The sequence below is a fragment of the Populus trichocarpa genome, chromosome 10, assembly GCF_000002775.5.
Source record: "Populus trichocarpa isolate Nisqually-1 chromosome 10, P.trichocarpa_v4.1, whole genome shotgun sequence".
Classification (NCBI taxonomy): domain Eukaryota; kingdom Viridiplantae; phylum Streptophyta; class Magnoliopsida; order Malpighiales; family Salicaceae; genus Populus; species Populus trichocarpa.
The window spans coordinates 18,860,292-18,885,938 of NC_037294.2; the positions used below are offsets into that span (position 1 = coordinate 18,860,292).

The window sequence follows — 25,647 nt, forward strand, 5'->3', positions numbered from 1 at the left end:
AGAACAGAGCAATAATTTATTAATTTGGAACTTTCTCAACATTTTTAACCACGCGCAGCGTTACCAGGGTAAATAAATAAAAAAAAAACAGGGGTCAACGTGTAATTTTTATATCACAAAAAAGATGAGAAAAAAAAAAAAAACGCATGATGGAGTTCGTTGAATCAGACAAACAAAAAGTGTCTGCGGAGCCCGTAGTGCAGGTGCTTCCAGCGAAGTAGGTATTTCACATCAATCTTTTTCTATCAGTCTATGTAATATTTTTGTAATAATCTCCGAATTTATTTCTCTTTACATATTATAAATGTATTTAGAATTGAAATACTAGTTGTTTCTTTTTAGATATATTAGAATAATTTATTTTTGATATTAATATATTAATATACACAAAATTATAAAAAATAATTAATTTAAAAAAACCCAAAAAAGTTTATTTCTCTTTACATATTATAAATGTATTTAGAATTGATTTAGAATTGAAATAGTAGTTGTTTTTTAAGATATATTAAAAATATTTTTTTATTTTTTTAAAATTTATTTTTGATTTTAATATATATATATATAATAATTAATTAAAAAAAATCCAAAAAATTTCTTAAAATATTTTTAAACACAAAAACACGCCCCCTTCGCTGCATCCTCTCGCTGCAAAAAGCGCCCAATCCCCGCTCCCTTCGCTAGCCCTTTTATCCTTTAAAACACCCCTTTCACCCTTTCAACTCTTTCGCTTTCTTTTCATCTCTCGATTCACTACCTTTGATTCCCAGATCGAAATATCCCATCTTTTCCGATTCTAATCTCAATTCGGTACGCGCCTTCTCTTTGTATTTTTGGCCAAACAGATTTCACTTCATTTCAATTGCTGTTTTTTTTAATGCTAATCTTGTCTATTTCCTTCTGCTAATTAGCTCATTTTTTAAAAATTTTAAATTTCTTGCATTTCTTTGAAGTTTGAAGTCTTAGATCGGTTACCAATCTTGAATTTCGAATCTTGAAGTTTATATTTATTTATAAACACTTCTCTGATCAACCGTGCTTCATTTGAAAGTTCAACCTTTATCTTCTACGAGTCTTAACTGATACTGATTAATCTGCAAAGCTTCCATTGATTTGATACATAGCTGATTTGGGGGTTTTGGATGGGCAGGTTATCCAAAGGAGTTAACAGGACAGTCATCAGATCTAGAGGGTATAGTTTATATAGCTAGAAACGATGTCGTTTACTGGTACCCAACAGAAATGCAAGGCTTGTGAGAAGACTGTGTATCCTATGGAACTTCTATCAGCAGATGGGGTTGCTTACCATAAAACTTGCTTCAAGTGTTTTCACTGCAAAGGCACGTTAAAGGTGCTTATACCTTTTTAATCTCTGACTTACCTTATTTTCTACAATTGTTTTGTTAATATAGTCAAGAATGTAGTTGGCAATGCTTATATCTACAACTGTTAGAATTGTTCATTACAGATAAATTGACCCAAGTGATTCGTTTTAGCTGCTAGGCAATGGCTTGTTTAACACATCGACCTGTTAAAGATCTTTGCCTTTAACTAACTGGAGGGTATGATAAGCAGAATTTGATAGAACTCTTTTACTTATCAACTAGTAGTATATCATAGAGGGATTTTAGGGATAATTGCTTATGATCAACAAATGATTTTATACGTATTTTTTGGGGATTTTTTTTGAGGAAAATATTCATGTTATATACCCAGATTTTAATGGATGACTAGTAGATTATGTATTTCTTCGATTTGTGCTAATTAGGTTGTGCAATTTATGGTTTTTCAGCTAAGCAATTATTCTTCGATGGAGGGTGTATTGTACTGTAAGCCTCACTTTGAGCAGCTGTTCAAGGAGACCGGTAACTTCAACAAGAACTTTCAGTCACGTATGTTTCTCATTCTTGCCGAGATTGATTTCTTTTCGATAACTCTATGTTTTTGGTTTTTAATTTGCAATTTATTTCATTTTCAACAGCTGCAAAGTCAGCTGAGAAGTTAAATCCTGAACTGGTAAATGTTCCCTGCAACACTGTTTGTATTTGGCATTTATTTATAATTAGTGAATTTCATTTATGGATTTTGAAATGCTGTGGGTCGCTGATACTCTATGGCTGTGCTGTTTTCAGACAAGGTCACCTAGCAAAGCTGCTAGCATGTTTTCAGGGACACAAGAAAAGTGCGCTACTTGCGGTAAAACTGCTTATCCGCTCGAGAAGGTAAGAGTCAAAGATTTCCCAGATATTTCGTGACATACATGCTTATAAGGTTGCTTGATGGAACTCCAATAGTTAATTTTGATTGATTGGCTTGGTTGAGTTTTTCTTGTTCCAACGAGGCTGTCCTGTGAATGCTCATTTATGGAGCCTATATAAACAAATTAAATCTGAAGAAAAGGCTGGGGCTTGTTTGGGAAGTCAAAGTGGCGGGGCTACAGATTTAGAGAGCTAGGAATGACATGTAACTTAAATGCATTACTTAAGCTCGGGGTAATTTTATCTGACATCAATTTGGACTTCGTGAATTCAAGGAGGTCTTGTTTATGAAGTTCATTTTTTCTGGTGGACATTGATGGAGGAGCTCGTGATAACAACATTGATAGAATATGTCTCCTTATGACATACCCATGGAATAAAGGTTGCTCATATGTTATCTCAATTGACCATTTCAAGTTGTTTAGCATCTGATAAATCACAATTCGTAATGCATGCTCCCTGTCTACTGCCTGAAATAGCCAGTTGTTTATAGTGAGTCCAATTTTTCCTTTTCTTTTCTTTGTTGAGAAGAGCATAGTTATTTCTTGGTAGATGGTTTGATGACTGTGGTGCTATTCTACCAGTATTGTTATTATTATCCATCCACCTCTCAGTCTAAGGTTTTAGAAACCTGGCCATTATTATCAGATGCAGCATCAGTTATTCCATTATTAGATTGGTGGTTGATAAAAAGCTTTTGAAGGAACAAAGGAGGTACCTTGCCTGGTCAGTTTCTTCCTATTAAACTGGCACTTGGCTTGCTGAATGAGATTAATGGCCCCCAGCTCCTCGTCTTTTAGATGTTTCAAAACCAAATGCTAGATATTTCCAAGTATGTGCCTGCTGAGCTGTTTGTGAAAATTGGTTGAATTTAAAATTCCCATGAAAATAAATTGCATCTCTTTTGACGTAGAAGTTCTTTATTTTTCTTTGGTGCGAGTTCCATCTGTATATGCTAAAAAGTACTCTGGAATCATAACAATTGCTCTGTTCTCCAAAAAACTACAGGTAACAGTTGAAAGCCAAGCCTATCACAAATCATGTTTCAAGTGCTCGCACGGTGGCTGTGCTATAACACCATCAAATTATGCAGCACTTGAGGGCGTATTGTATTGCAAGCATCACTTCTCCCAACTTTTCAAGGAAAAGGGCAGCTACAACCACCTCATCAAGTCCGCAACAATGAAGCGTGCAGCGGCTTCTGTGCCAGAGGCTTAAATATCTCCATTTGATATTTTATTTGTGTGGCTTTATCTACTTTTCATTGTGTTTTCCTTCCATGCCCTCCGATTTCCATTGGAAGGAGTAGGCAAAACTTGGTTCTGCCTTGTTTTTTTTCTCTCTTTCTGCCCAGCTATACTGGGCATGTTTGTTGTGTTTGATTGATAGATGGGTTTCAAATTCTCACAAATGTAAAATTACTTGCGGAGGAATTTCAATTGCAAATATTGGATTCTACTAGTGATTCTTACTTTTGTATCTTGTTGTTACTGCAAAAATTCGGGAGGAAAGTGTTTCAGAATCTCATACACAACAAGCGTCTACTCTTGCTGACACGGATAATTATTCATATGTTACGATAAATTTTCTTGCTCCATCTGTCCCAATCTTTATCTGCAATCTTGTAATGATGAAAAACAAGAACCTTAAAGGAAAAATTCACTTGTAATTTGGGATGGAAGATGCTAGTGGAGTAGCTAACAGTAAGTGCTGTTTAAAAAACCTCAATCTGAGACGTGGCCGGTCCCGATTAGTCCTTTCTAAAACTCCGGGTAACATTACGTCACTCACGAAAAACGACTCTCTTTTTCAGCCACCGTCTTGACATTCTGATACCGTGAGCTGTGAAAAAGAATCAAGTATGAAAAATCAAAGAAAGCGCGATGGGGGAGCCAAAAATTGCGGAATCAACACTCAGCTCTCCATGCCCATCTTAATTCAGTATCTGCAAGCCCTAAAATGTTTTGAACCTCTAATTTCTGTGTGTTGTGTTTAATTCAGGTTGTCCGAGACAATTTTAAGCTCTCTCTCAAAAAACCCCTACCCGCCGCCTGAAGGCGCACCAATCTCGATAAAATCTACTCTCGATAAAAAAACCCTAGCCCTAACATTAATGCCATCACCGAAACACAACTTTTCAATCAAAGAGTTCACGTTAGCAGGTGCATTGCTCTCCTCCTCTCAATCCTCCACGCAGGAATTGCTCTCCTGGATCCCAAAGAACCTCTCAATTGAAGCTAACTTGGCTTTCAACGAGCTATCGAAAGCTTATGCTGAGATGATTTTGGTGACAGATATGAGAGGAGGATTGGTGAGTTGTTGGGAGTGGATTGTGGTGGTTTAGTGTGTGAAGAGAAGAGATTGGTGATTGAATTGATGCCTAAGGTTTTGCCTTTATTGAAAGATGAATCAAAGAGAGTTCAATTGATAAGAGTGTTGATGGAGATGAGATTTCTGCCGCGTCGGCTAGGGCTCCTGTTGGATTCGCGATGGTGGCTACTCATCAGTTTAGATGGTTTGTTACTCAGGTTCTTGGTTAGGACTTTGGATTTAGGTTTTTATGTTGATTTTTTTTTAACCTGTTGATTTTATTTCGTAGGTTGATTGACCACGTGGATGAACTTGCTTTGCTGTACAAGCAAGCGGGAAAAAATCAGATCAAATGATGTTGAGATATCCAAATCCGCACCACATGCAGATCAGTCCATGCGAACCATCGAGTAGTCAAAGGACAGTGCCTAACATCGGTGGCTTACTGTGAGCGTTTGGAAATTCTTGTTCCGTGTTTTTTAAAAAGTTTAATTTTTTTATATATTTTAAACTATTTTGATGTATTAATTTTATAAATAATTTTTAAAAAATAAAAAAAATATTATTTTAATACATTTCAACATAAAATTTTTTTTAAAAATAATTACAATCTCATTTCACAGGCAAATAATGTCTGGAATTTATGTTCAAGGTAAGATTGGGTTCAACAGCCATCAAGACTCGGTGTAATCATTATTTCCAAAAAGTTAAGCCACTCTGCATCCGATCCTTCGAGCCGGCCGTTGTTTTTCAGTGAACAGAGTACTTGGGAGAAGAGCTAATAGCAAAAGGCAACGGTCCAATGACGAGTGGGCTGTAAATGGCAAGTGACCAACAGCCTTTTGCAAAAGCAGAAGACGTTCGTCTAAGGATTCGGTTTGCCACAAAAAGGTTACACATCCCAAAATGTAAATAACCTAAAGATATTTTTCATCTCATAAAGAGATCTGGAAGGATCACTAATACACTGTTTGAAAACACGGTTTTTTTAAAAAAATTGACTAAAATTTAATATGTTTCATATTTTTTATGTACTAATATTAAAAATAATTTTAAAAAAATAAAAAATTATTATTTACATATATTTCAGCACAAAAAATTATTTAAAAACAACCAGAATTAGATTATCAAACAACAAGCTTATATTTTCTAGATTATAGCCACAACCTGCTAGCCAAGTCTACCCAATATCCACGATTTCAACTTCAGCCTTAATCTCAAGGTCAGTCTTCTCCACCATAGGCTTTCTTTCCTCATCAAGGTCGAACCAAGCCCATAGATTTCACACCGATTAACAGAAAGAAACCAAACCCTCAATCAAAGAAAAAAAAACTGAAAAACAAAATCCAATCTTCCCGAACAGGAAAAACACACTCAACAGTGATCAAAACAACAAAAACACAAACTAAGCTATGGCTTTCATACATGAAATAGACGGTATCTCCACCACCATCAGCCTTGATAATGACAATACCATCGTTATTGGCGAATTTCAATATCTTCTCCATGTTACCGATGTTCGTGCCCATGGAGAAGTTGCGATCGCAGCGGATCAGCGGTAGTTCTCGAGGCCATCAGATCGGAGGAGGGAGATGATTGCCACGTGGATATAATCCATGGATTTGAGAGAGAATCCGGTGGAGGAACAGTCAAAATTGGCATTATTGACTAGGTCTTAGCTCTAACATGATTTTTTTTTTATTGAGAGTGGTGAGTAATTTAGGGTCATATTTTCGGAAGAGATGGAGAGTGGGGGAAAGTGGAGGTGGTTGTGTTCGTCTGCTCTTCTTTTAGCGGGAAACAAGACTGTTTTTTTCCCGCTAGAATTAAGGATGGCAACGGTGTCGTGTAAAGAAATATTATTTACCCTTGGCTGGTGACTTTTCTTCTTATTTACGAGAGAAACCTGTGATGACTGTAGTTTGTACCGCACCTGCTTTTTTAAGTGTGGGTGTAATCGGTAATAATAGTTACTTTTTAAAATATTTTTTATTTTAAAATATATTAAAATAATATTTTTTTAATTTTTAAAAATTATTTTTAATATTAACATATTAAAATAATTTAAAAACATAAAAAATATATTAATTTAAAGCAAAAAAAATTTTAAAATTTTCAAAAATATTTTTTAACCATAGTGTCAAACACCTGATAAATTTTGTTTTTAAAATTGATTTTTATTTAGGAATATATAAAAATAATATTTTTTATTTTTTAAAAACTTATTTTAATATTAACATGTTAAAAACAAAAATATATATAAAATCTCATGAAACTTTGTTCGCACTTCTTCTCTATACCGGCACTTAAAGACACTATTAGAGTCCACTTGTGAATAATCTCCCAAGCAACTGGGAGTTGGCTTGAAAAATTTGTTAGTGGGTTTGCTTTTCAGGTCAAATTTAAAGGGAGGTCAAAAGAAATAAATTCTGATGAAGTTATTTCGGGTGTGATGATTTATTTAAAACTCGATTAACAATGAAAAAAAAATCTTGACAATAAAAAAAAAGGGAAAATACATTTCTTGTAAGAAAGGTTGTGTGATATAATGAATTAAGCAGCAAATAAAGGATCCTTTGAGTTTTTCGATAATTCTGGATTAGTTAATTTTCATATCACCAGATTTGTCTGCTCTTTTTTATACATTGCACATGTATTCTAGTCAGGTATCTTGCTAATTAAGTGATACTGCAGATCGATTTTGAAAAGCATCCCCACCAACAGCAAAGGATACTAAATGCTTGATTATGGTGGATCTGTCGTGGATTCTGCTTTCGGAGAGGTTCGAGCTAATTCAATCACATATGAAGGCGTGCATTTTCTATGGGATAGTATTTAGCAACCACTTATCCCTAAATGGACAGCCACTCGACCGGCATGACAGCATTTACCGGCCCTCAGCTTAGGTTTGTTCCTTCCAGTAATTAATCCTTTTCTGAATTCAATGTCATGCTAATCGTAACAAAAGCCGAAACTCGGGAACTCAGTCGGACTTGTCATCTTATGGTCGGCAACAAATTATCTCATATGAAAATGAGTCCATTCTCAAAATGCTGGACATTTTGTGGAACAAACATGGTAGCCACCACCAGCTTGAAGACTTTGTAGACTTCCAATCCCCGAGGATACGAACATGAAGTAGTAAAATTTTGAGTGTTCCTTTCATTAATTAATCGAATATGACAAATGTTAATAACAAACTGACTGTGTAACGACCCCATTCTACAATATTTTTTCCTGAAAGAATAAAAAAGATAAAAATGATATGTCTCTACAACCTCAAGCTGGAATGGTAGAGATAAATCAGTCACTTATTTGAGTATTCTACTTCTGGCTAATCCTGCTGTCGTTGCTGATACAAACGGAAACCACCCACTCGGGTTTCCTGGACAAAAAATATAGAATCCAGAGAGCCAAATTCCATGGCACCAACCACATCCTGAACTCGCCTCTTGGAAGGTTGCTGCCGTCCTGGCACTGACATAAATGAAGTATGGAAATCGCAATTAATGCTTTTCCCGAATCATACATCATCATTTGCTTCGTTTCTTGGCTTCACTGTAGAGGACGACTCCAAAAACTGTAAGCGAGTAACCAAGCATTCCAGTAACAGACACAGGATTTCTGAATATTAAAATTGAAACCACAACAGCTACAGCTCCTTTTGCATTACCGAGAACCTGGAAGATCAAGAATTCTTTGTTATCTCAAAGTTCAAGGCCTATCAACACGATGCTAAAAGGTGATGCAGAAATGTCAGTGATTCACCAGAAGAAAACAAGTACAAAAATAGCAACTAAACAATTTAATTCCACTAAACCTTTTTTATTTCTTGACCATGGAATCTTGATACCAAACTAGTATCAAGTTCTGTTTTAACCAAGTTTTCTGTAGGCTGGCGAGATTAAATCATTTTTACTACTTCAACCTACACCATTCTTTGTCCAACATTCCTTGCTCAATCCTAAAGCTTCAATCTTTTTTTCTTTATAAAGAGGATTATTTGATCAATCTAATCACTCTTTTCTGCTGGTACATCAGGTGCCAACATTGTACATACAGAAAGTACAAAGATTGAAGCATGTAATCAAATGAGAATGAAATCGATTGTCTAAAGAAGCACAGACAACCAAGCAGAGATTGATTTCCCCTCCAACTTTTACAACAAAAACTCCTTTTGTCCTTTCCTTGCTTTCAACTCAGATAACAAATCACTCCTTGTCTTAATGGACCATAACCATTCATATGCCATTGTGCATTGAATGATTTCCGTCTATTGTCCTCACTTAATACAGCCTAGAGTTTCTTGAAATAAATGTTTTTACAAGTCCATTTGTTCTTCTTGCTGCAAGAATTATCTCCACATCCCCATTTAGTAAGTTCAATGTTCCAGCTATTTCTTAAAAAAAAATTAAAAACACAGCTTTCAAAAAACATGTAAATGCATAAGCTACAGATATCCAGAAGAACTAACATTGAATAACTTTCAGCATTATAATGAGCTATACAAACAGAGACTACCAAGCAATCTAATGAAATCTTCCAGTTAGCAAGCCCCTCCTAACACTACAGCCCTCCATATTCTCAATCTCCAAAACACATCTTGCTCTCTGGATCTAATATTTCATCATCAAAATATGTGCAAATATAATCGAAAAGTTTGAACCATCGTGTGGCACAAACTACTCCTGAAGACAGGACAGCAATCCTGAGCTAATCACTTCTGGAGAAAAACTCCCAGAAAATTAACCGAGGAGAAATGAACCGAACACATTTAGATATGAGAGGTTTTGCACATTCTAAGAGATTAAAATGCAACACCCTGAACTGAAACACCTCATTTCCTTTTTCTTTCCGGAATAAATTATTGTTTCATCGGACTGACTCGCAAAAGCACACATAAGAATTTTATGACAATTGCATAGTGAGTTAAAACAAAAAATAAAAAAATCAAGTCATTATATCTTTTAAAATCAAACACCTACCTGGAGAGTTAGAGCACTTGTATGTTTTGTAACCAAGAAGTTGGTCAAATTCACAAAATACGCCAGTGAGGAGTTGAATAGCAAGTACCAGATGATCTTGACATCATCTCTGGCAAGAGCTAGGGTGATACCAACCACATTTTCTTCCATGATAAGCGTTGCAGGGAGTAAAAATACAACAGCTATCGGAGCCATGTACAGGAGGAGATTCATTGAATTCAGCTTCTCACTGAAAAAAAAAATGCAAACTTCTCAGCATACAAAGAGCCTGGCCATCAACTTCATTTGCAAAAAAAAATAACAAAGAAATCAAGAGACAGACATCCTTACCCTTCCGAAGAAAGCAAAATCCCTTGCAGAACTGATTTGAGCGCCCTTGCAGCCGTAGCAGAAATACACATTATAAACCCAAATAGATGAAAACTTGGTTCACCCTATTTCCACCCAACAAAGACAGACCGGAGTTAAAACACTTAGCTCAAATGGAATCCATTTTCATAACACAACACCACAAACGTTGCCTAAGCTCAAAAAGAAAAGAAAACCGAAGAGAAGTAATGAAGCTGACCAAATTCGCAAGATAATTTTCAAACCAAAATAAATAAATGAAAACTTCTTAAATCCAATGGAATACTGAACTCCTCAAGAATTTTGGGAGACAAATTACTAACAACTAAAAGTCAACATAACAGGCTGTGGAATCCAAAATACATTATGAAATTTGGATGCTGGAGATTTATTTGATTTCAGCAACAGAAATGCAATTCTCGGTCGTGATAAGGAGCTGAAAATATAGAAAAACAAATCCCATTCTTCCCAAGCTAGCATAAAATACACATGAAAAAAGAAAATCAACTAAAACAGCTAGAAACCAATCGAAGAGAACCCATTTGGAGGAACATCAAAAATACAATAATAACAGTAAAAAATCAAGAAACCCAATTCAGTTATTGAAACAAAATCCCAGATTAACAACATAAATAAGAAAAAAAACAGGCAACTTACCCCACTAGCAATAACAACCCCGGTGACAACAGGAATCAAGGTAACATAAGTCAGCCAAGCCTCTCTTTTAAGAGTCATCAGATAAGCGAAAACAGCCGTAAAAAAGGGCGTGGTGGCACCAATAGCCTGATTAAAAGAGACAGGCAAGAACCTCAAAGAAATATTACCAAACACAACCGACACACAAAACACGAGACTTAAAGCCGAGATCTTAATGAATTGTGTTTTAGACCGGATGGTCTGCATAGGCACCATCTTCATCCACGCAATTGCAACGTAACTTAGCAAACTACAAGCTGTCATGTGACACATGGTCAAGAAGATCGGATACTTGAACCCGTAATTGCTTAAAAGGTATTTGTTTAGTAACAGAACTCCTATGTTTGAGCAGTACCATGATGACACTAGACCGATCGTGAAAAATCGTGATGTGCTCTTCATCCTGGGTTTTTTAGAGATCGGACGGTGGTGATTATTGGAGGGGTGTCGGTGCTCGCTGGTTAAATCAGGTGGGCTGAGGTGCAGGGAAATGGTGTGGATCTAATGGAGATTATTCGGGGGTTCTTCTCCCATGGATCTGTGACATAATTATAATAGTAATAAGAGAGGATTTTTACAAGACAGAGATGGGGGGATTTGAGGGATTGGGAGGGAATTGAAAAGAATGTGGTTTTCCTTCGCAAATAAAACTGAGGAAGGGGAGGAGGAGGAGGTAGTGGTAAACGCGTGGGGTGGGGACGGGGGCGTTTCGTTTTGGCTTCTGTTTAGTTTCCTCTCCCTCTCGCTCTTTCTCTGTGCGGTGTTATTTATGTTATGGGTTTTGTATATGGAAAAGGAGAATACGGTGCTTGTGTAGTATTCTATTATTTTGTGTACGGTATAAGGAAAGGTAAAGCTTTGACTCTTCAATGTAGTTGAGTTTTTTTTTTACCTGCCTTTCCTTTTTCGCCAGTGCAAGTCTAAAACTGACAGCCTGTAGAGTTGGTTTTAAAAATATTTTTTTATTTAAAAATAAATTAAAATATATATTTTTAATTTTATTTTTAATGTCACATGTATTATTTAAAAATATAAATATATAAAAAATTATTTTTTAAAAAGTAAAAACAAAACGTCCAGTTATTTATTATCCAGTTTTAACAATTGTTTTTCTAATAAAGTAATTTTTACTTTTCATGATAAGATATCATAAAAATTGATGTATAAACTAAATATATTTACCCGCACTTCACGGTCGATCAATATCAAATTTTTTAAAAATATAAAAAAATATATTAAAAATATAAAAAATGTTTTAAGCCTTTTGGGTCTGGTGGTCATGTTATACCCGCGCTGGGGTCTGGCAACCAAGCCAAACCCGTGCCGGGGTCTGACACCAAACATAGTTGTCACATCCAAGACTTTTGGGCCTGGTATTGTTCTCAGACATAAGTCTCTTTAGTTTGGCATATTGCTAGACCCAAGTTGCTTAGGTCTAGCAACCCATGTCAGACCAAGCAAATAACAAACAAATAGAGAATAGTGGTGCACTTTAGTTGTTAAGAGAGAGAGAAAAAAGAAGAAAAAAAACACAAATAATCAATAACTGGCAGCAATCCAACCATGGTATATCTACAGAAGTCGCACAACGTGAAAGAGAGCATGTATGCACATCTATCTAAATTGCAGGTAACTAAATTTGGCCATCGAGAGATGCCTCACGCGTCTTCTTAATGGTACCGGCGTCACCTACTCTCTGAAACGTGTAGAATACATGCCAGCAGCTTTTTGAATTAAAAAAAGAAAAGACAATGCCCCTATTATCCTCTTACTTGCATGTTGTACCTATATAAATTTTACTATCGCAATCTATAATAATTTGTGTTTAGAGCTACAGTAAAAACCCCGCGCCTTTTAATTTTTTTTATAATATATATTCAATTTGTCATTGAGTAGGTTATTCATATTGAGAATACTGTATTAACATAGAATTATTTAAAAAAAAAATTCTAAATTGAGGACACTACAACTAAAAACCGTTTTAGATTAAAAAAAAAATCTTGGACGAGTCTGTTCAAGTTGTAAAAAAAATATTCATCTGGAACGAGGTTTCAAGCTTGAATTTTATCATTAATTTCATAGTGAAGTGGCATCTTTATGCTCAATTGATATTTGATCTAAATTTAGAACTGTTATTTTTACATTTCAAAAAGGTTTTTTAAAAAATATTTTAATTTTTTTTACTTTAAATTATTATTTTTATAATATTTTTATATCATTTTAATTTGTTGATATTAATAATAAAAAATTTTAAAAAATATTTTAATATATTTATAAGTAAAATATAATTTAAAAAACAACCGCTATAATAATATCAAACATGCTAGACTCCATCAAGGATATGATACACATGCTTAATGTGTTCATTATTTTATTTTATTGCATATACCAGTTTTACAATCTAGACATACCCCATCTTTATTTTATTTTTATCTAGAAAAAAACTGAACTGGATTTACAAACTAATTCTTATTTGGGTCTCCAAACAATTTGATTTTTCGTTTAATTTCTGACACATCAAGAATTCTAAGTCCGGGTCGTTTTATTTGAAATATTTAATAAAGAAATGTTATATTTATTTAAAAATGGTGTTTTTGTAGTCCATTGAACAAGTGTTCTATTCTAGGTGGATAACGTCAGTGAGTATAAATGGAGGTTTCCCTTCTCTTCTTTAGACTCGTGTAACTCCAAGATCAATTAAGAGATCATCAAGAGCTTCTTCGTTCGTCTAATGCTAGGAAATTAAAATTTTAAATTTTAAATCAATATTTTAACATTTATTAAGTAACAGACCCCCCTTCCTTCAAATTAAAAAATAAATAAAAACCATGAGTGGTGTAGCTTAACTGGTCAGGTACTAGATTTGCTCCTTAAAAATCATCAGTTCGAGTCCTACAAACCTTAAAACTACTGGAGACTTACATGATCGTTAAATTCAGGACCCGTAAAATTAGTTGAGGTATTTGAAAACTGGTCCAGATACTCACGTTAACAATAATAAAAAAAAAATTTGAAATAGAAAAACTAGCCATGCCATTTTCTTTTTTCACGGGTCAGTATTGAAAAGTTCACTATCGGAGACCAACAAGGAACGGAGACCAACAAGGAACATAGAATTACAGGCAGGTTGGAGGCGAAAGCACCATCACTACTCGGACCTTTATTTTGTATGCATTTGAAAAGAAAAAAAAACAGACAAGAAATTTGCACCTAAAATTAGGCATTTACTTTTCAATCACACGAAGCTGGTATACATACGTGTTTAAGATCCATTGGAAGGTACGATTCCAAATAATTGGAGTATTTTGTGCAATACGAAAAAATCAACACGTCTTGGAGACTAGACGGAGAGGAGGTAGTCAACTCGTCATGGCTGCAAGGTGTTTGTTAATTTATCAGTTGTTGTTTAATGTATTTTTTATTTATAAATATATTAAAATAATATATTTTTTAATTTTTAGTATTAACAAATCAAAACCATTCAATTTTTTTTTTATATAAATGCTCGGCACAGCGGCGTTGCCAGACACATTACAAATGTCGGTCCAAACGGCAGCCAAAGTAATCGAAACGATTTTAATAATGAGCGTGATAATGAGAGTGTGTGGCCCATTTGTTGCGAAAGTTCTCGGCACCGGAAGAAGTTCGGGGGTCATGCATAGAGATTAGAGCATGCTCGGGTTAGGTAGGCTTCGGTTATTCATAGGTGGAACCCAGTCTATCTATTTAATCTTGCATCGTCAACCGTCCTAGGCTTCTGGTTCATGGGTTATGGGAGCAGATAGCAAGTGCCATGCTAAGGTCTCGGTTCGAGCATGCGATCAGTGGGGTCTTCTTGACCTTATGGTGAAGTTGAAAGAAGAAAAAGGAAAGGTCTTCAAGTTGTTAGCATAGCAATCAACATGGAATTAATTGCAGATTCCACGAGTTAGCCCATTAGTCGGCCGATGCGAAGACGTTTAAGTTGGCATGAGCAAAGATGGCAAACTCGTACTGAGGCCTCCATCGCTGGGATTGCACAAGTTAATGTGGGTTGCTACGGTAAAATTTCTATTTTGCCCTTCGTTTCCTATTTTTGGAGGCTTTGCTCGAGGGTATAGTAGTTTTTTTCACGCTACAAATCAGTTTTTGTAAAGTCTATTAAAGGTGTATTGATATTTGACTTTTGTAGTTCAGTGCAGTCACTGAATTATTTTTAAAAATAAAATTTTCATATATCTCTTCCAACATATTTAATTGACTCAATCAAGTCTATGACTTGCGGGCAGATTCAGCATGTGTAGTAGCCAAAGCTTCGATCGGCTTCCGGTTAATTTTTTTTTTTCTTTTCTCTTCTTGTTAAATTTTTTTTTTGCCAAGCTTGAATTCTATCCTCGGAGTTTATTTCTTCTTCTATTTTTTTCTCTATTTTTTTAATTAATAATTGTTTTGAATTTTTTTTTTAATTGTGTCCCTCATATTTGATTCAATTTGTTTTTTTATTCCACTCCTCATTGTTTCGATTTCTTTTTATTTTACCCTTAATCCTTTTATGATTGATTTTTTTTCAATTTCATTTCTTAATATTTTATTTTATTTTGTTTCAATCTTTACCCCCATTCTTTTAATTTCTATTTGTTTTGTTTTTTCTCATTTCACTATTTGACTTTGCTATTCAATTTAATCCGCGAACAATTTGTTTTGTTTTTATATTGAATTTGATTTTTTTTTATGAGGTTATCAATGTCTCATATTCAAGATTGTAGGTTTGACGGGTTAAACTTTTTATTCTTGTATTTTCTCAGTTTTTTTTTTTACATTAAAGTTTTTTGTTTCATTTTCATAATTTATTGCAAACAAAACAAACAAAAGAGGCTTGACCCGCTAAACAAATCTTTTTTTGAATAGACGAGGCATGTAGGCTAGAACGCGCCTGAATCTCCTTTTGTTTTATTGTTTTTTTTCCTTACAATTTTATCCTTATGCGTTTAGCTTGCTTATAATTTGCTACATTGTTTTCCTGTTTTATATATATATATTAATTGTCCTTGGATTATCGTCATCGCTTTTTTCTTAATCCTTCTATTATTGTTGCTTTTTTTAATCACCTTATTAAAATGAATGCAACATATTTAATTGACTCAATCAAGTCTCTAACTTGCTGCGCAGATTTTTCTCCCTTTCTTTACGATACATCTACATGGAATGAACATCATTTTTTTACACTAACAAAAGAAAAATTATCCAACCTACCTGTAGTCGAGCAAGTGCAATATAGCTAGCGAATAGATATGAGTTCAAAATGCAAATATTTGTTAGCTATAAGCTATTGCACAAAATTTTTTATGATATTCAATCTATAATTGTGACAAAAAATGAAAAATTATATTCAATTCCACCCAAAAAAAAATATAAAAAAACTCTCTCGTTAAAAAAATGTTCCTTTAATTTTCTCTAATACGTCTCTCACTCTCTCTCTGTTTCGGTGTAGAATCTCTCTATACGTACAATCAATCGTGGGCAAAGAGTTTGTAAGTGATAGATTTTTTATGAATGCATCATCAAGGACATGAATACCGTATCAAAAACCTAATAAAAAAGGAAAGCTGACTTCAAAATACACAGACTGAAAAAAAAAAAGAAGCAAAAATTACTGAATCTATTCTATGTTTCACTAGTCTGATTCCCGTTGCTAAAGAAATTCCTGACGGTAATTAGCTTACTTTCCGGCTAATTAACTAGCCTTTTTAATTTTAATTTTGAGAGCCAATTTAATTGATCAGATTTTAAATTTATTTTTTAATAATTACAAGTTCAAGTCTTTTCAGAATCACTAGAGATTTACATGATAGTTAATTTTAGAACCCATAAAATTAGTTGAGATATGCGTAAACTAGCTCGAATACTAAAAGTAAATCTAAAAAATAAAAAAACTAGCCTCTTCAATGCCATTGGGTACTTTCCAATTAATTAGCCATCTACCCTTTTCAATCAGTTTTTTTTTTTTTTAGCACCCATCACCTTCTGCCCTACGTATCAACTACTACATCATTCCGAAAATAATACTATGCCTCCTATCAAAAATCCTGGATAGATAGATTATACGGTGACCTATCGTATTTAATTTGAGTAAAACTTTTACGAATTATCATACAGAACGTGATAGAGACTAAATATATAGCTGGGCCATGTTATCAAACATCCACAGCACTTCTATTCGCTTATACATACTTTACTCCACCCATACTTTCAGATGCCGAGCTCTAGTCAATTGTAGCCGTTAAGCTAGCTTAATCATGCATAATTTGTGTGCAAAAGTAGAGCTTTCCTCGAGGAATGCAATACGATAAATTGCGTGTTTACACTTTACATCCTTGAACTTGACGGAAGATTTTTTACTTATTATTATTTTAAAATAAAGTTTTGTTATAGCATCTGTCCTACTAGGGTGGTAGCCTCGGTTAGAAACATAACTGCTAAAGATTAGAGGTTAAGTAGCAACAGGATCATGGATGAATGAAACTCTTGTGAAGAAAAATGGATATGATCATAAATTTCAATCTCACCTTTATCCATCTATTGAGAAAATTAGTCTAAAGTAATAACCCCAAGTCATATTAAAGGTACTAGCAGCTTATTCTCTCCCTTCTCAAAGCCCTGGCGTTCGGACGTTAAGTTGCGAAATCTCGCTGATGTAAAGATCATCACACGATTTCTCTCACCCCCACTTTTTCTGAAAACCCTAAAAAAAGATCTTAAATTACAATAACTTTATCTTTCAGTCAACAACCTCCCTGGGGAGAGACTAGAGTTTTTCAGATTTCAAAAACATAAACTAACCAGTCTCTTTCCAAACTAGTTGCACGGTTCAATCCCAGAATTTGTTGGAGATTTTTCAAACCTTGAACGCTTCAAGTTTAGGGAAACCACTTCATTAATCTTGGCCGGAATGGGAAGCTGTCTTTTAATCACTAAAAAGATTGGTTCCCCGAGATTTACACAAAGGAAATTGAAGACGTTGATTACCATGAACAATTTCACCGGATCGAAGAAAATTGGATAGCAATCCGAATCATGAAATTACCTGTTTACAGGTGCAAAATCTTAATTTGGGTGATGATTAAATGCTCATATTCTAGTGTTCTTCCTTATCAACTGTAGCAGGACACCATAAGCAATTCGGTGGAGTTCTAGTGCTTTGAAAGTCAAGGAGCTCTTAGAGAAGAGCAATTTAAAGGGATTTGTTGGGTTCAGGTGGCGGCTAAATTGGTGCTTCAATAAAGAGCATTTGTTGGGTTTAGATTGCGAGATTTGGGAGGAGAAAAAGGACGATGGTGGGCTAGTTTTCTTTTATAAAAATTCAATAGCCAAGTTATAATATTTAATATAAAAATTGTTTAGTCATTGATTGAAATATATAAAAATTATTATACAGCTAATAAACTATAATATATATTTGAAAATATAAAAGCATAACTCAGCAATTTTGGTGTTTCCCGAACATGGGCTGAGATATTAGTATGTCGTATGAGAGAAACAGCCGCTCGGAGTCCATAAGCTTCGGGGCTACAATCCGGATCAGAACAGTCCATAGCAGCCCAAGATGCTAAAGATATACAAAGGTCCACAAGGGAGAACATCCTAGACATGCATACGCGCAGGAAAAAAGAAAAAGGGGCTCCTAAAAAAAGGAAGGGCTACTCCCAATTTTCTACCATTAAGAGGTGTAGGTGTTTGAAAGAGGGGCTGTAATTTCTTTTCAATTGGAAAAATATTAAAATAATAATTTTTTATTTTTAAACAATTATTTTTATCTTTCAAAATAATATTAATTTGAAGAAAAAAAATTAAATTTTTTAAAAAACGCGTAAAAATAATAAGGGCTTAAAACCATCATTTTGGGGGTTATAGCGCATCACAGGTCAAAAAATAGATCCACGCTGATCATAGCTCTATAGCTGAACCAGTGGAAGCAGAAAAGATAAAAAGAACAAAGCGATTATTTAAAAAATACAGATTAAAATACTGCACGAAGGTGATGGATGATTAAGCAATACAACATTCATAAAATTCCCGAGGTAACCCAGCAGCAGAACAGAAAAAGCATGAAGAGTGCTTTGATATAATAGTCAATTGCCTTCACTTTCCATCCATAAAGCAACGCAAATCTTAAGAGCCAAAATTCAATTAAAAATCACAAGATCCGGACAAGAGAAAGAGTTCTCACTACAGCCATAAACAGTCCTCGATAAAGAAAGCACTCAGAGGCATGAGAAGCTAAACCTAAACTACCCACCAGTAATGACTATATAAAGCAAACTGTACCTCAGATATTGCTGGGATACATGAAAACCCGCACTCGAGCTCCCTGCAAATGAACCAAAAATTAATTAAACATAGCCAAATAGGCATAAATTGTGACATATCAATCACAATAGCTATTTTTTCAACAATACCATTGACTTTGGAGGCAGATTTGATTTGAACTTGGCTCTCACTACACCGCTGTTACCATGAGGCCTGGTGACCTTGCCCCAGATGCAGCGATAGTGGGATCCATTCTTCTTCACCTTGGCCTTGTAGATGTATGCCATACGCTTCCCAGCATACCATGCAACCTCTTCCTTGGTGTTGACTCCCTCAACTTGGACCAGTGATGTGTTTGGATATTGGTTGGACTTCGACCTAATAACAAAGAATAATATTTTAATCTCGAAACTAGCACACAAAATCCAGACTCAATTTCATTTCCTGTCAGACTATTCATTCGCTGACACTCGCACAAAAGAATTAAATTACTCGCAATAAATCTAATATACCAGTTCCACTAATTAGTCAATTAAAATTGATGCACATATTGATATATTTCATCAATAAAAACGAAAACTTGTACTGCCACCAAGATGTGGAAACTCAAAAGTACTAAAGTCAAGCCTAGTTATTACCAAACAGATTAAAATCAGAGAACTAAAGTCAAGCTTAGTTGTTACCTCTTATAACCCAAGATTGTTCCCCGAACATAAAGCCTATAAAAGAAACAGAGATAGTAATAGACATTAAAGCAATTATAGCTTCAAACAAATGAAAAACCGATCCTTGTCTTTTTTAAAACATATATGTATAATGTAGAGGGTGCAAGTATAGATCGCAGACCTGACTCGCTCTCCTTGACGTCCCTTCACCATTTTCAATCCCGCGAGTCCAAGCTCTCTCGCGAAAAAGAATGGCTGACACCGAGACGGGTACCTTAAACCCTAGCTACTGCTGCCGCTGCCGCTGCTTCCGCTTTAATTTGTTTATATAGAGCAAGGAGAGTTCACAGACCGTTCTGGTGGACTATAAGCGTATACTTTAGTTGGGCCGCAAGCCCATTATAAATTTCATTCAGCATTCTGGCCCGTGAAAAATATCAGTTACTGAAGAAATGCTACTGGTCCTTTTTAAGGGTGAGAAAAAAACTGAAAAATCAATTAAACCGAGAAAACTGAATTAAAAAAAATTAATTAAAAGTTTTAAAAAACTGGCCGGTTTGGTTCGGTTTCAGTTTTATAAGCAAAAGACCGAAAAAACCAAACCGAACCGGAAAAAACCGAGAAAACCGAGCCAAACCGGTTTGAACCGGTTTTTACCCTAAAAAACAGAACCGAACCAAAACCGGTCCGGAAAAAACCGAGAAAACCGAGCCAAACCGGTTTGACCCGGTTTCGGTTTTTTTAAAAAAAATTTCGATTTGGTTATTTTTTTTGATAAAAACCAAACCGAATCGAAAATGATCACCCTTAGTTCTTTTGTTCTTTGAAGAGACGTCATTATATAACTTTTTTTTTCTTCTTGTTTTACAGTGTAGTGTGTTTGGTGTTTTTTAAAAATATTTTTAGCTTTTTTTCCAATACTTTCAAGTGGTTTTTGATATATTTATAACTCTTCATTTGATGTGCTATATATATATATATATATATATATATATATATATATATATATATATGACATGATCAAAATGTGTTCACTTTGCTAAATTTTACTAACCAAGCAGTACCAATCCCAGATACGAAAAAAGACATCCTTGCTTCCACTGGTTTTTTCAGTCCGAGTTACAAAAATCTGGAAGAAGGGAAACTATCAATACCACAAAGCAGCGACTTAAAGGGTTGTGCCGCAGGACTCCAAGAGAGACTGCAGTGTTTCTTGAGGCAAATGAATTTTCTTTAGATACAAGAATTTACATAGTTGCAGGAGAAATTCATGGTCATTATGGAATTAAAGCACTCAAAGCCAAGTATCCAAATTCATACTCTCATTTCTCTCTGGCAATAGAAGAAGAAGAGGCTCTTTAAGGATTGCCAAAACCAGCTACCTGCCGTAGACTATATTGTGGCGGTCGAGAGTGATGTTTTTGTTCATAGCGACCATGTTAATATGGCAAAGGCAGTGACAGATCATAGAAGATATGAAGGTTTTAGAAAAAAACATCAACCCTGAATCCCAAAATCACAAATTTATTTTTAACATCAACATGTTAAAAACAGTAAAAAAAAATTCAATTTTTTTTAAAAACTACAACCGAACCACGGAAACAAACAAGGTCAAATTTGAGTCGGAGAAGGGAGGAGAGTCAGGAAAGAAATCACTTGTCTCATACTAGAGGAAGAAAAGAGAGAAAAAAGAACAGTTTGAGTCCATGCTTTATTCATTTGAAGTGCAATCACGAAGAACAGTTTGACAAGTTATTTTATTAATCCTAGCTGAATGAGATTTTCCAATATAAAAAAACCAAACCATAGCCTTAAATGAAAAAGAATGGCACCTTAACAAATTCTCACAGGCCTAGAAATGCATGCCTCTATTTCAGTATGAAACAGAGAGATTTGATTCCAGCAATGAAAATGCAATCTCAAGTAAATTTGCTCACATGTTGATAATAAATCATTTCCCCCCTTACTGTAATCAAATCTACAAGAAAAACTGTACTTGCAAAAGTCAACATGGACTCTGAGAAGCTCAGCTATACCAATCTAGAAAGAGGATTGAAAAAGTAAGCACAAAAAGGAAAAGCAAGAGAAAAGTCCTGCTACTGCTATTCCGCTGTACTGCCTGCGACAACTCTTTGTTTCCAAGCTCTACGTTCTTTGTAGCTTCAACTGCCTATAGTACGACATAAAAAAGGAAGGTGTGAGAACGGATTACAAATCAAAGAGCCAAAAAGAAAACCCTTTCAGTTGATTAGCAGTTAAATAGGAAGTCCAAAAGACAAGGCAATCTTTTACCTTTTCCTTTTTCCTTTTTTTTTGAGGTGAAATGGTAAAAAAAATAATGCAATATTACACGTGGCAGAGAACAAGGTTTGATCTGCTCAGGTATTTGCAGCAGCAGCAAAATTCATAATCCGAAATCAGAATTAACAAGGATATTAGCAGTATTGGAGACTTGATTGAAGAGAAATTACTACACAAATTTGTTTTAATCATAGAACAGCATCAGAATTGTGGCATCAAAACATAACTTCATTTTAAAACAAAACTGAGAATATTTAGCTAATAAGAATTTGTCTGTGTAGGAATTCTTCTATATACTGCTGTAATTAATCTCATCACATTTGACAACATAGTTCCAGGATCCTTGAAATATCAAAAAAAATTTTATTCAAGTTTTGCTATTAAAATGTGCCAAGTATTAACCTTGAAACAGCAACTCGAATGCAACAGCAATTGAAGAAAAGCATTATCTGAAAAGAGAAAAGAAAACTTGGTACACATCACACATGTCACATCGCTATTAACAGCAGTCAGTCAGCCTCCAACCATGTGGATCCTAAATCAACCTGGATTCTGCATAAGCCTATTTAAACTCAATATCACCTAATAAGAAAATATCTATTCTGAAGTAGAACTAACTGATTTGTATAACAACTCAGGCCTAAGTATTTTCCTGTTTGGTCTTCTGGCATCAAAAGGTCCTATGTTTGTTATCAATGCCCAATAGTGTGGCAAGGATTTTCAATTTTGGGGGGTAAAAAGATAATTGCACTTTATATTTGTTCTTTGGAATGCAAAGTAATTGGAGAGGTGAAAGATCCTTTCCCTAAAGGTTGGAGAAGCTATTTAGGAATTGCAGCAATGCAATCAGAGAATTCTGATGTGATTGCAGACCAATCTGGTAGTTTCAACTGGCAGTTCATTGGTTAAAGAATCAATTTCACTCAGTGTTTGATTCATCGTACTGCACCTAACCCATCCAATCACGAAATCACTCTACTGCAATGGATGCAGAGGCTCTGTAGTACCCAAAGCATGGGAGTTATCCAGTAGCCCAGAAATGAATTGATATACTATTAGCTTAGATCAGACAACCTGAATACAATCACACGAGAAATATGAACCAAAAATTCATTTTCAATAGGATATTTCCTTTTTTCCTAAGTTTAAAATACGAAGGAGCATTCTGCACACAGTTTCTTCTTCATAATGCGGCGCGAACTATTATTCCAGGCAGATTTTAACTTGACAGAATCCACCCAACCACACAGCCTCATATAAATATTAGTTTTCCTGAAAAAGATATTTGGAGGTTTGAAGAAATGTAAATGTTCTAGCTAGACATGCTGACCTGCTCATACAGAAGCTCTATTTGTTGTGCTTGTTGCAGAACATGTGTGGACATGAGGTGATTCAATGCAGACATTTCTACCATCTTAGTTTCAGTTTCTTGAACTGCATCTAGAAGACTAGTCAACTCCACCTGCAAACAAGTCCAACAGCAAGCAGCCCTTGTTATAGAAGCCTCAAAGACCCATCTGAACAATCATAGAATCTGATAATGGAAAAGGTTGTAAAAATCTCATCAATAGCTATTTCTTATAACCTGTAGGGCACGAGTTTCATCATCCAACAATTGCTGTTGAACTCTAAGAGGCTCCGGCTGAATTTCATCAGGTTCCATAAAATCTAAATTGTTTGTTTTAGAGGAATCAACAGAGCTTGTATTTTTATTTGCAGCCCGGTTAACTTTTCTCCTTGGTATCCTCTTATTAATAGCATCCTGGAAGCGTATGGCTCTAAGCTGATCAAACCGTGCAGTGACAGAATGAAGTTTCTCACTTAAAATCAAAACCTGCAGATTTAAAAGTAGCAGAATGGTAAATTAATCCAGCTAAACAATGCCTTCGATTTCATTTCATCCTGAAAGAAACTGGAGATTCATATGCAGGGATTTGAATATAGAAAGTGAACTTATTAGCAAATCCTGAATCTGCAAAGAATGAAATTTGTACTAAGACTAAGCAAAGACAAGAGACTTTCTTGCCAACACAACTAAGATAACAACGAAAAGGGTTTGTGTCAGACTATGTGCATGAGGCATTACAACTGTTGGTAGTTATGATATCTTATACAACTGAGAATTGTGACAATTTACATTTAGAGCTCCGAGGCCCCTAATTGATTTAATATTTGTACTATGCTAAATGTTTAGAAGAATAGATCTATATAAAATAACAAACTTCGACCACAATCTTTACCATGGAGATTAGGAAGAGAAAAAGGTGATCAAATGAAGGATACTGTTCCGGTAAGCTAAATATTTTATCTCCCAGACAAGTTTAGCATGCAATGAATAAGCTCAATTAAACATTATGAAGATAATAATCATACCACTCCATGTTTGTGTGCTATAGTATCAGCGTTGGAGGTATCAGCCTTGATGCCAAGCCATCCCTTTGTATTTGCTTCTTCATTGTTTATGCTATCCTTGAGAATGTCAATTTGTTCTTTGCATGCTTTAATAAATGCAGTAACCTGCAGAAATCGATGTTGCAGAAAATGCTGAGGAAAAACAAATACCATCAAGCAAAAGGACAGATAGAAATAGAGAAGACAAAATGGCAAAAAGAAAAAGGATCCATTAATCCAGCCTATTTTCAAATGCTGCTTTAGTGAACATACTTGGAATTTATGATACACTAAACACAATAAAAAAGACAATAAATCAGTAAATATGTCATCGAATTAAACCTAGGAATCTATCGCAGCCAAGGCTCATTGATCTATCAACCACTTGGGGGACTAATGTTTTAATTTCACATTCTCACTTATAGTTCCAGGCATCAAAAGAAGATAACTGGTTAGAAACAACACCAATGAAAAAACAACTTAAATAATACCAACAGCTACTTCCTCTATCAAGCACAGTTGAAAGATTATCCGATCTGCAGCATTTCTATAGTGTCTCCAATTATATATGACAAAGTGACCCGACAGACTATTATACCCCATGACTTACCTCTTGTTCAATGCTATCCCTCTCCTGTTCGGTGGTACGATGCAGATCAACATAATCCTTCCTATGCTTCAACATAAATTGTTCTAAAGCTCCAATGCTTTCAAGCTAATACATACATCGAATGAACCCCCCAAAAAGGGGTAGTCAGTCAAATATAAATTGTATGTGCATCCCAAAATTAGCACAAACAAGCGCACGAGTGAAACATTAAACATACCGTTTTAAGAGCAGCTTTAGTAAACGGTGACCTTTGCCGTGGTTTATGAATGATAAAGGACGCCATAATGGCTGCCAATTTGGCCTGTCAAAAAGTAACCACATCCACATTCGCATCCACACAACACAAAATTCAGCAAAACATAATTTGAAAGAGGAAATGAAACAATTTTTTTTTTTTACCTCATTGTAACCTAAGGAAACAGCAGTGTGCCTTACTGCATCTTTAAAATCCTCTGTTCTGTCTCTAATTTTAGCCATACCACCCACCAGTTAATTACCTTCACAAATAGATTGTCCAGAAAAAAAAATCAAGCTTAAATGCACCTCATATATACATATAAGCAAGACAAATTCGAGGAAAAAAATTCCTAACCTTGATCATGCAATCACTAATTTGAATTCAAGTTAACTGGATCAAATTGAATTGCAGCAGATAATAACGGCCACGGAAGTGCAAAGGAATTTAATCATGATCAAACTGAAGTTGAATAATTCTTTCGAATAAGAGAGAGAGAGAGAGAAAGGGAGAGAAGAGATTGGAGTCTGATAAAGTAATCGAGACTCAAAAGAGACAACGCTTG

General features: G+C 34.9%; 4 protein-coding genes across 6 annotated transcripts; 1 reads left to right on the forward strand and 3 right to left on the reverse strand.

Moving 5' to 3' along the window:
• The first annotated feature begins 600 nt into the window (after positions 1-600).
• Positions 601-3,716, forward strand: LOC7458092 (LIM domain-containing protein WLIM2b). The gene is made up of 6 exons (XM_002315144.4): positions 601-807; positions 1,148-1,348; positions 1,790-1,889; positions 1,979-2,013; positions 2,130-2,219; positions 3,264-3,716. Exons 2-6 carry the CDS (start codon positions 1,214-1,216, stop codon positions 3,471-3,473), a joined length of 570 nt encoding a protein of 189 aa, XP_002315180.1. The 5' UTR covers positions 601-807; positions 1,148-1,213; the 3' UTR covers positions 3,474-3,716.
• Positions 3,717-7,704: 3,988 nt separating this feature from the next.
• Positions 7,705-11,359, reverse strand: LOC7458093 (probable sugar phosphate/phosphate translocator At3g11320). Its single transcript, XM_002316203.4, has 4 exons — positions 10,556-11,359; positions 9,881-9,984; positions 9,551-9,779; positions 7,705-8,245 (listed from the first exon to the last, which is right to left on the reverse strand). Exons 1-4 carry the CDS (start codon positions 10,994-10,996, stop codon positions 8,099-8,101), a joined length of 921 nt encoding a protein of 306 aa, XP_002316239.1. The 5' UTR covers positions 10,997-11,359; the 3' UTR covers positions 7,705-8,098.
• Positions 11,360-18,738: 7,379 nt separating this feature from the next.
• LOC7458094 (60S ribosomal protein L35a-1) lies at positions 18,739-19,883 on the reverse strand. Its single transcript, XM_002316204.4, has 4 exons — positions 19,727-19,883; positions 19,564-19,599; positions 19,030-19,258; positions 18,739-18,941 (listed from the first exon to the last, which is right to left on the reverse strand). The coding sequence occupies exons 1-4, from the start codon at positions 19,756-19,758 to the stop codon at positions 18,900-18,902; spliced, it is 339 nt and encodes a 112-aa protein (XP_002316240.1). The 5' UTR covers positions 19,759-19,883; the 3' UTR covers positions 18,739-18,899.
• Positions 19,884-21,394: 1,511 nt separating this feature from the next.
• Positions 21,395-25,647, reverse strand: LOC7458095 (syntaxin-81). Of its 3 annotated transcripts, XM_024611216.2 has the most exons (9): positions 25,440-25,647; positions 25,247-25,344; positions 25,065-25,148; positions 24,848-24,952; positions 24,220-24,363; positions 23,432-23,680; positions 23,177-23,308; positions 22,249-22,295; positions 21,395-21,715 (listed from the first exon to the last, which is right to left on the reverse strand). In XM_024611216.2, exons 2-9 carry the CDS (start codon positions 25,322-25,324, stop codon positions 21,691-21,693), a joined length of 864 nt encoding a protein of 287 aa, XP_024466984.1. In that variant the 5' UTR covers positions 25,325-25,344; positions 25,440-25,647; the 3' UTR covers positions 21,395-21,690. The 3 variants fall into 3 exon arrangements, with proteins under 3 accessions (XP_024466984.1, XP_002316241.1, XP_024466983.1); XM_002316205.4 differs by lacking the exon at positions 22,249-22,295 and having other exon boundaries at positions 25,440-25,645; XM_024611215.2 differs by lacking the exon at positions 22,249-22,295 and having other exon boundaries at positions 25,247-25,341; positions 25,438-25,645.

Coding starts and splice junctions, on each gene's coding strand:
- LOC7458092 (XM_002315144.4), top strand. CDS start 1,214: ATGTCGTTTACTGGTACCCAACAGAAATGCAAGGCTTGTGAGAAGACT. Junction 2,014..2,129: donor AGAAGTTAAATCCTGAACTG/GTAAATGTTCCC, acceptor TGCTGTTTTCAG/ACAAGGTCACCTAGCAAAGC. Junction 2,220..3,263: donor CTGCTTATCCGCTCGAGAAG/GTAAGAGTCAAA, acceptor AAAAAACTACAG/GTAACAGTTGAAAGCCAAGC.
- LOC7458093 (XM_002316203.4), bottom strand. CDS start 10,996: ATGAAGAGCACATCACGATTTTTCACGATCGGTCTAGTGTCATCATGG. Junction 9,985..10,555: donor GGGTTGTTATTGCTAGTGGG/GTAAGTTGCCTG, acceptor GGGTGGAAATAG/GGTGAACCAAGTTTTCATCT. Junction 9,780..9,880: donor ATTTTGCTTTCTTCGGAAGG/GTAAGGATGTCT, acceptor TTTTTTTTTCAG/TGAGAAGCTGAATTCAATGA.
- LOC7458094 (XM_002316204.4), bottom strand. CDS start 19,758: ATGGTGAAGGGACGTCAAGGAGAGCGAGTCAG. Junction 19,259..19,563: donor ACAATCTTGGGTTATAAGAG/GTAACAACTAAG, acceptor CTTTGTTATTAG/GTCGAAGTCCAACCAATATC. Junction 18,942..19,029: donor ATCTGCCTCCAAAGTCAATG/GTATTGTTGAAA, acceptor GTTCATTTGCAG/GGAGCTCGAGTGCGGGTTTT.
- LOC7458095 (XM_002316205.4), bottom strand. CDS start 25,324: ATGGCTAAAATTAGAGACAGAACAGAGGATTTTAAAGATGCAGTAAGG. Junction 24,953..25,064: donor CTAAAGCTGCTCTTAAAACG/GTATGTTTAATG, acceptor TGTATGTATTAG/CTTGAAAGCATTGGAGCTTT. Junction 23,681..24,219: donor TAGCACACAAACATGGAGTG/GTATGATTATTA, acceptor TTAAATCTGCAG/GTTTTGATTTTAAGTGAGAA.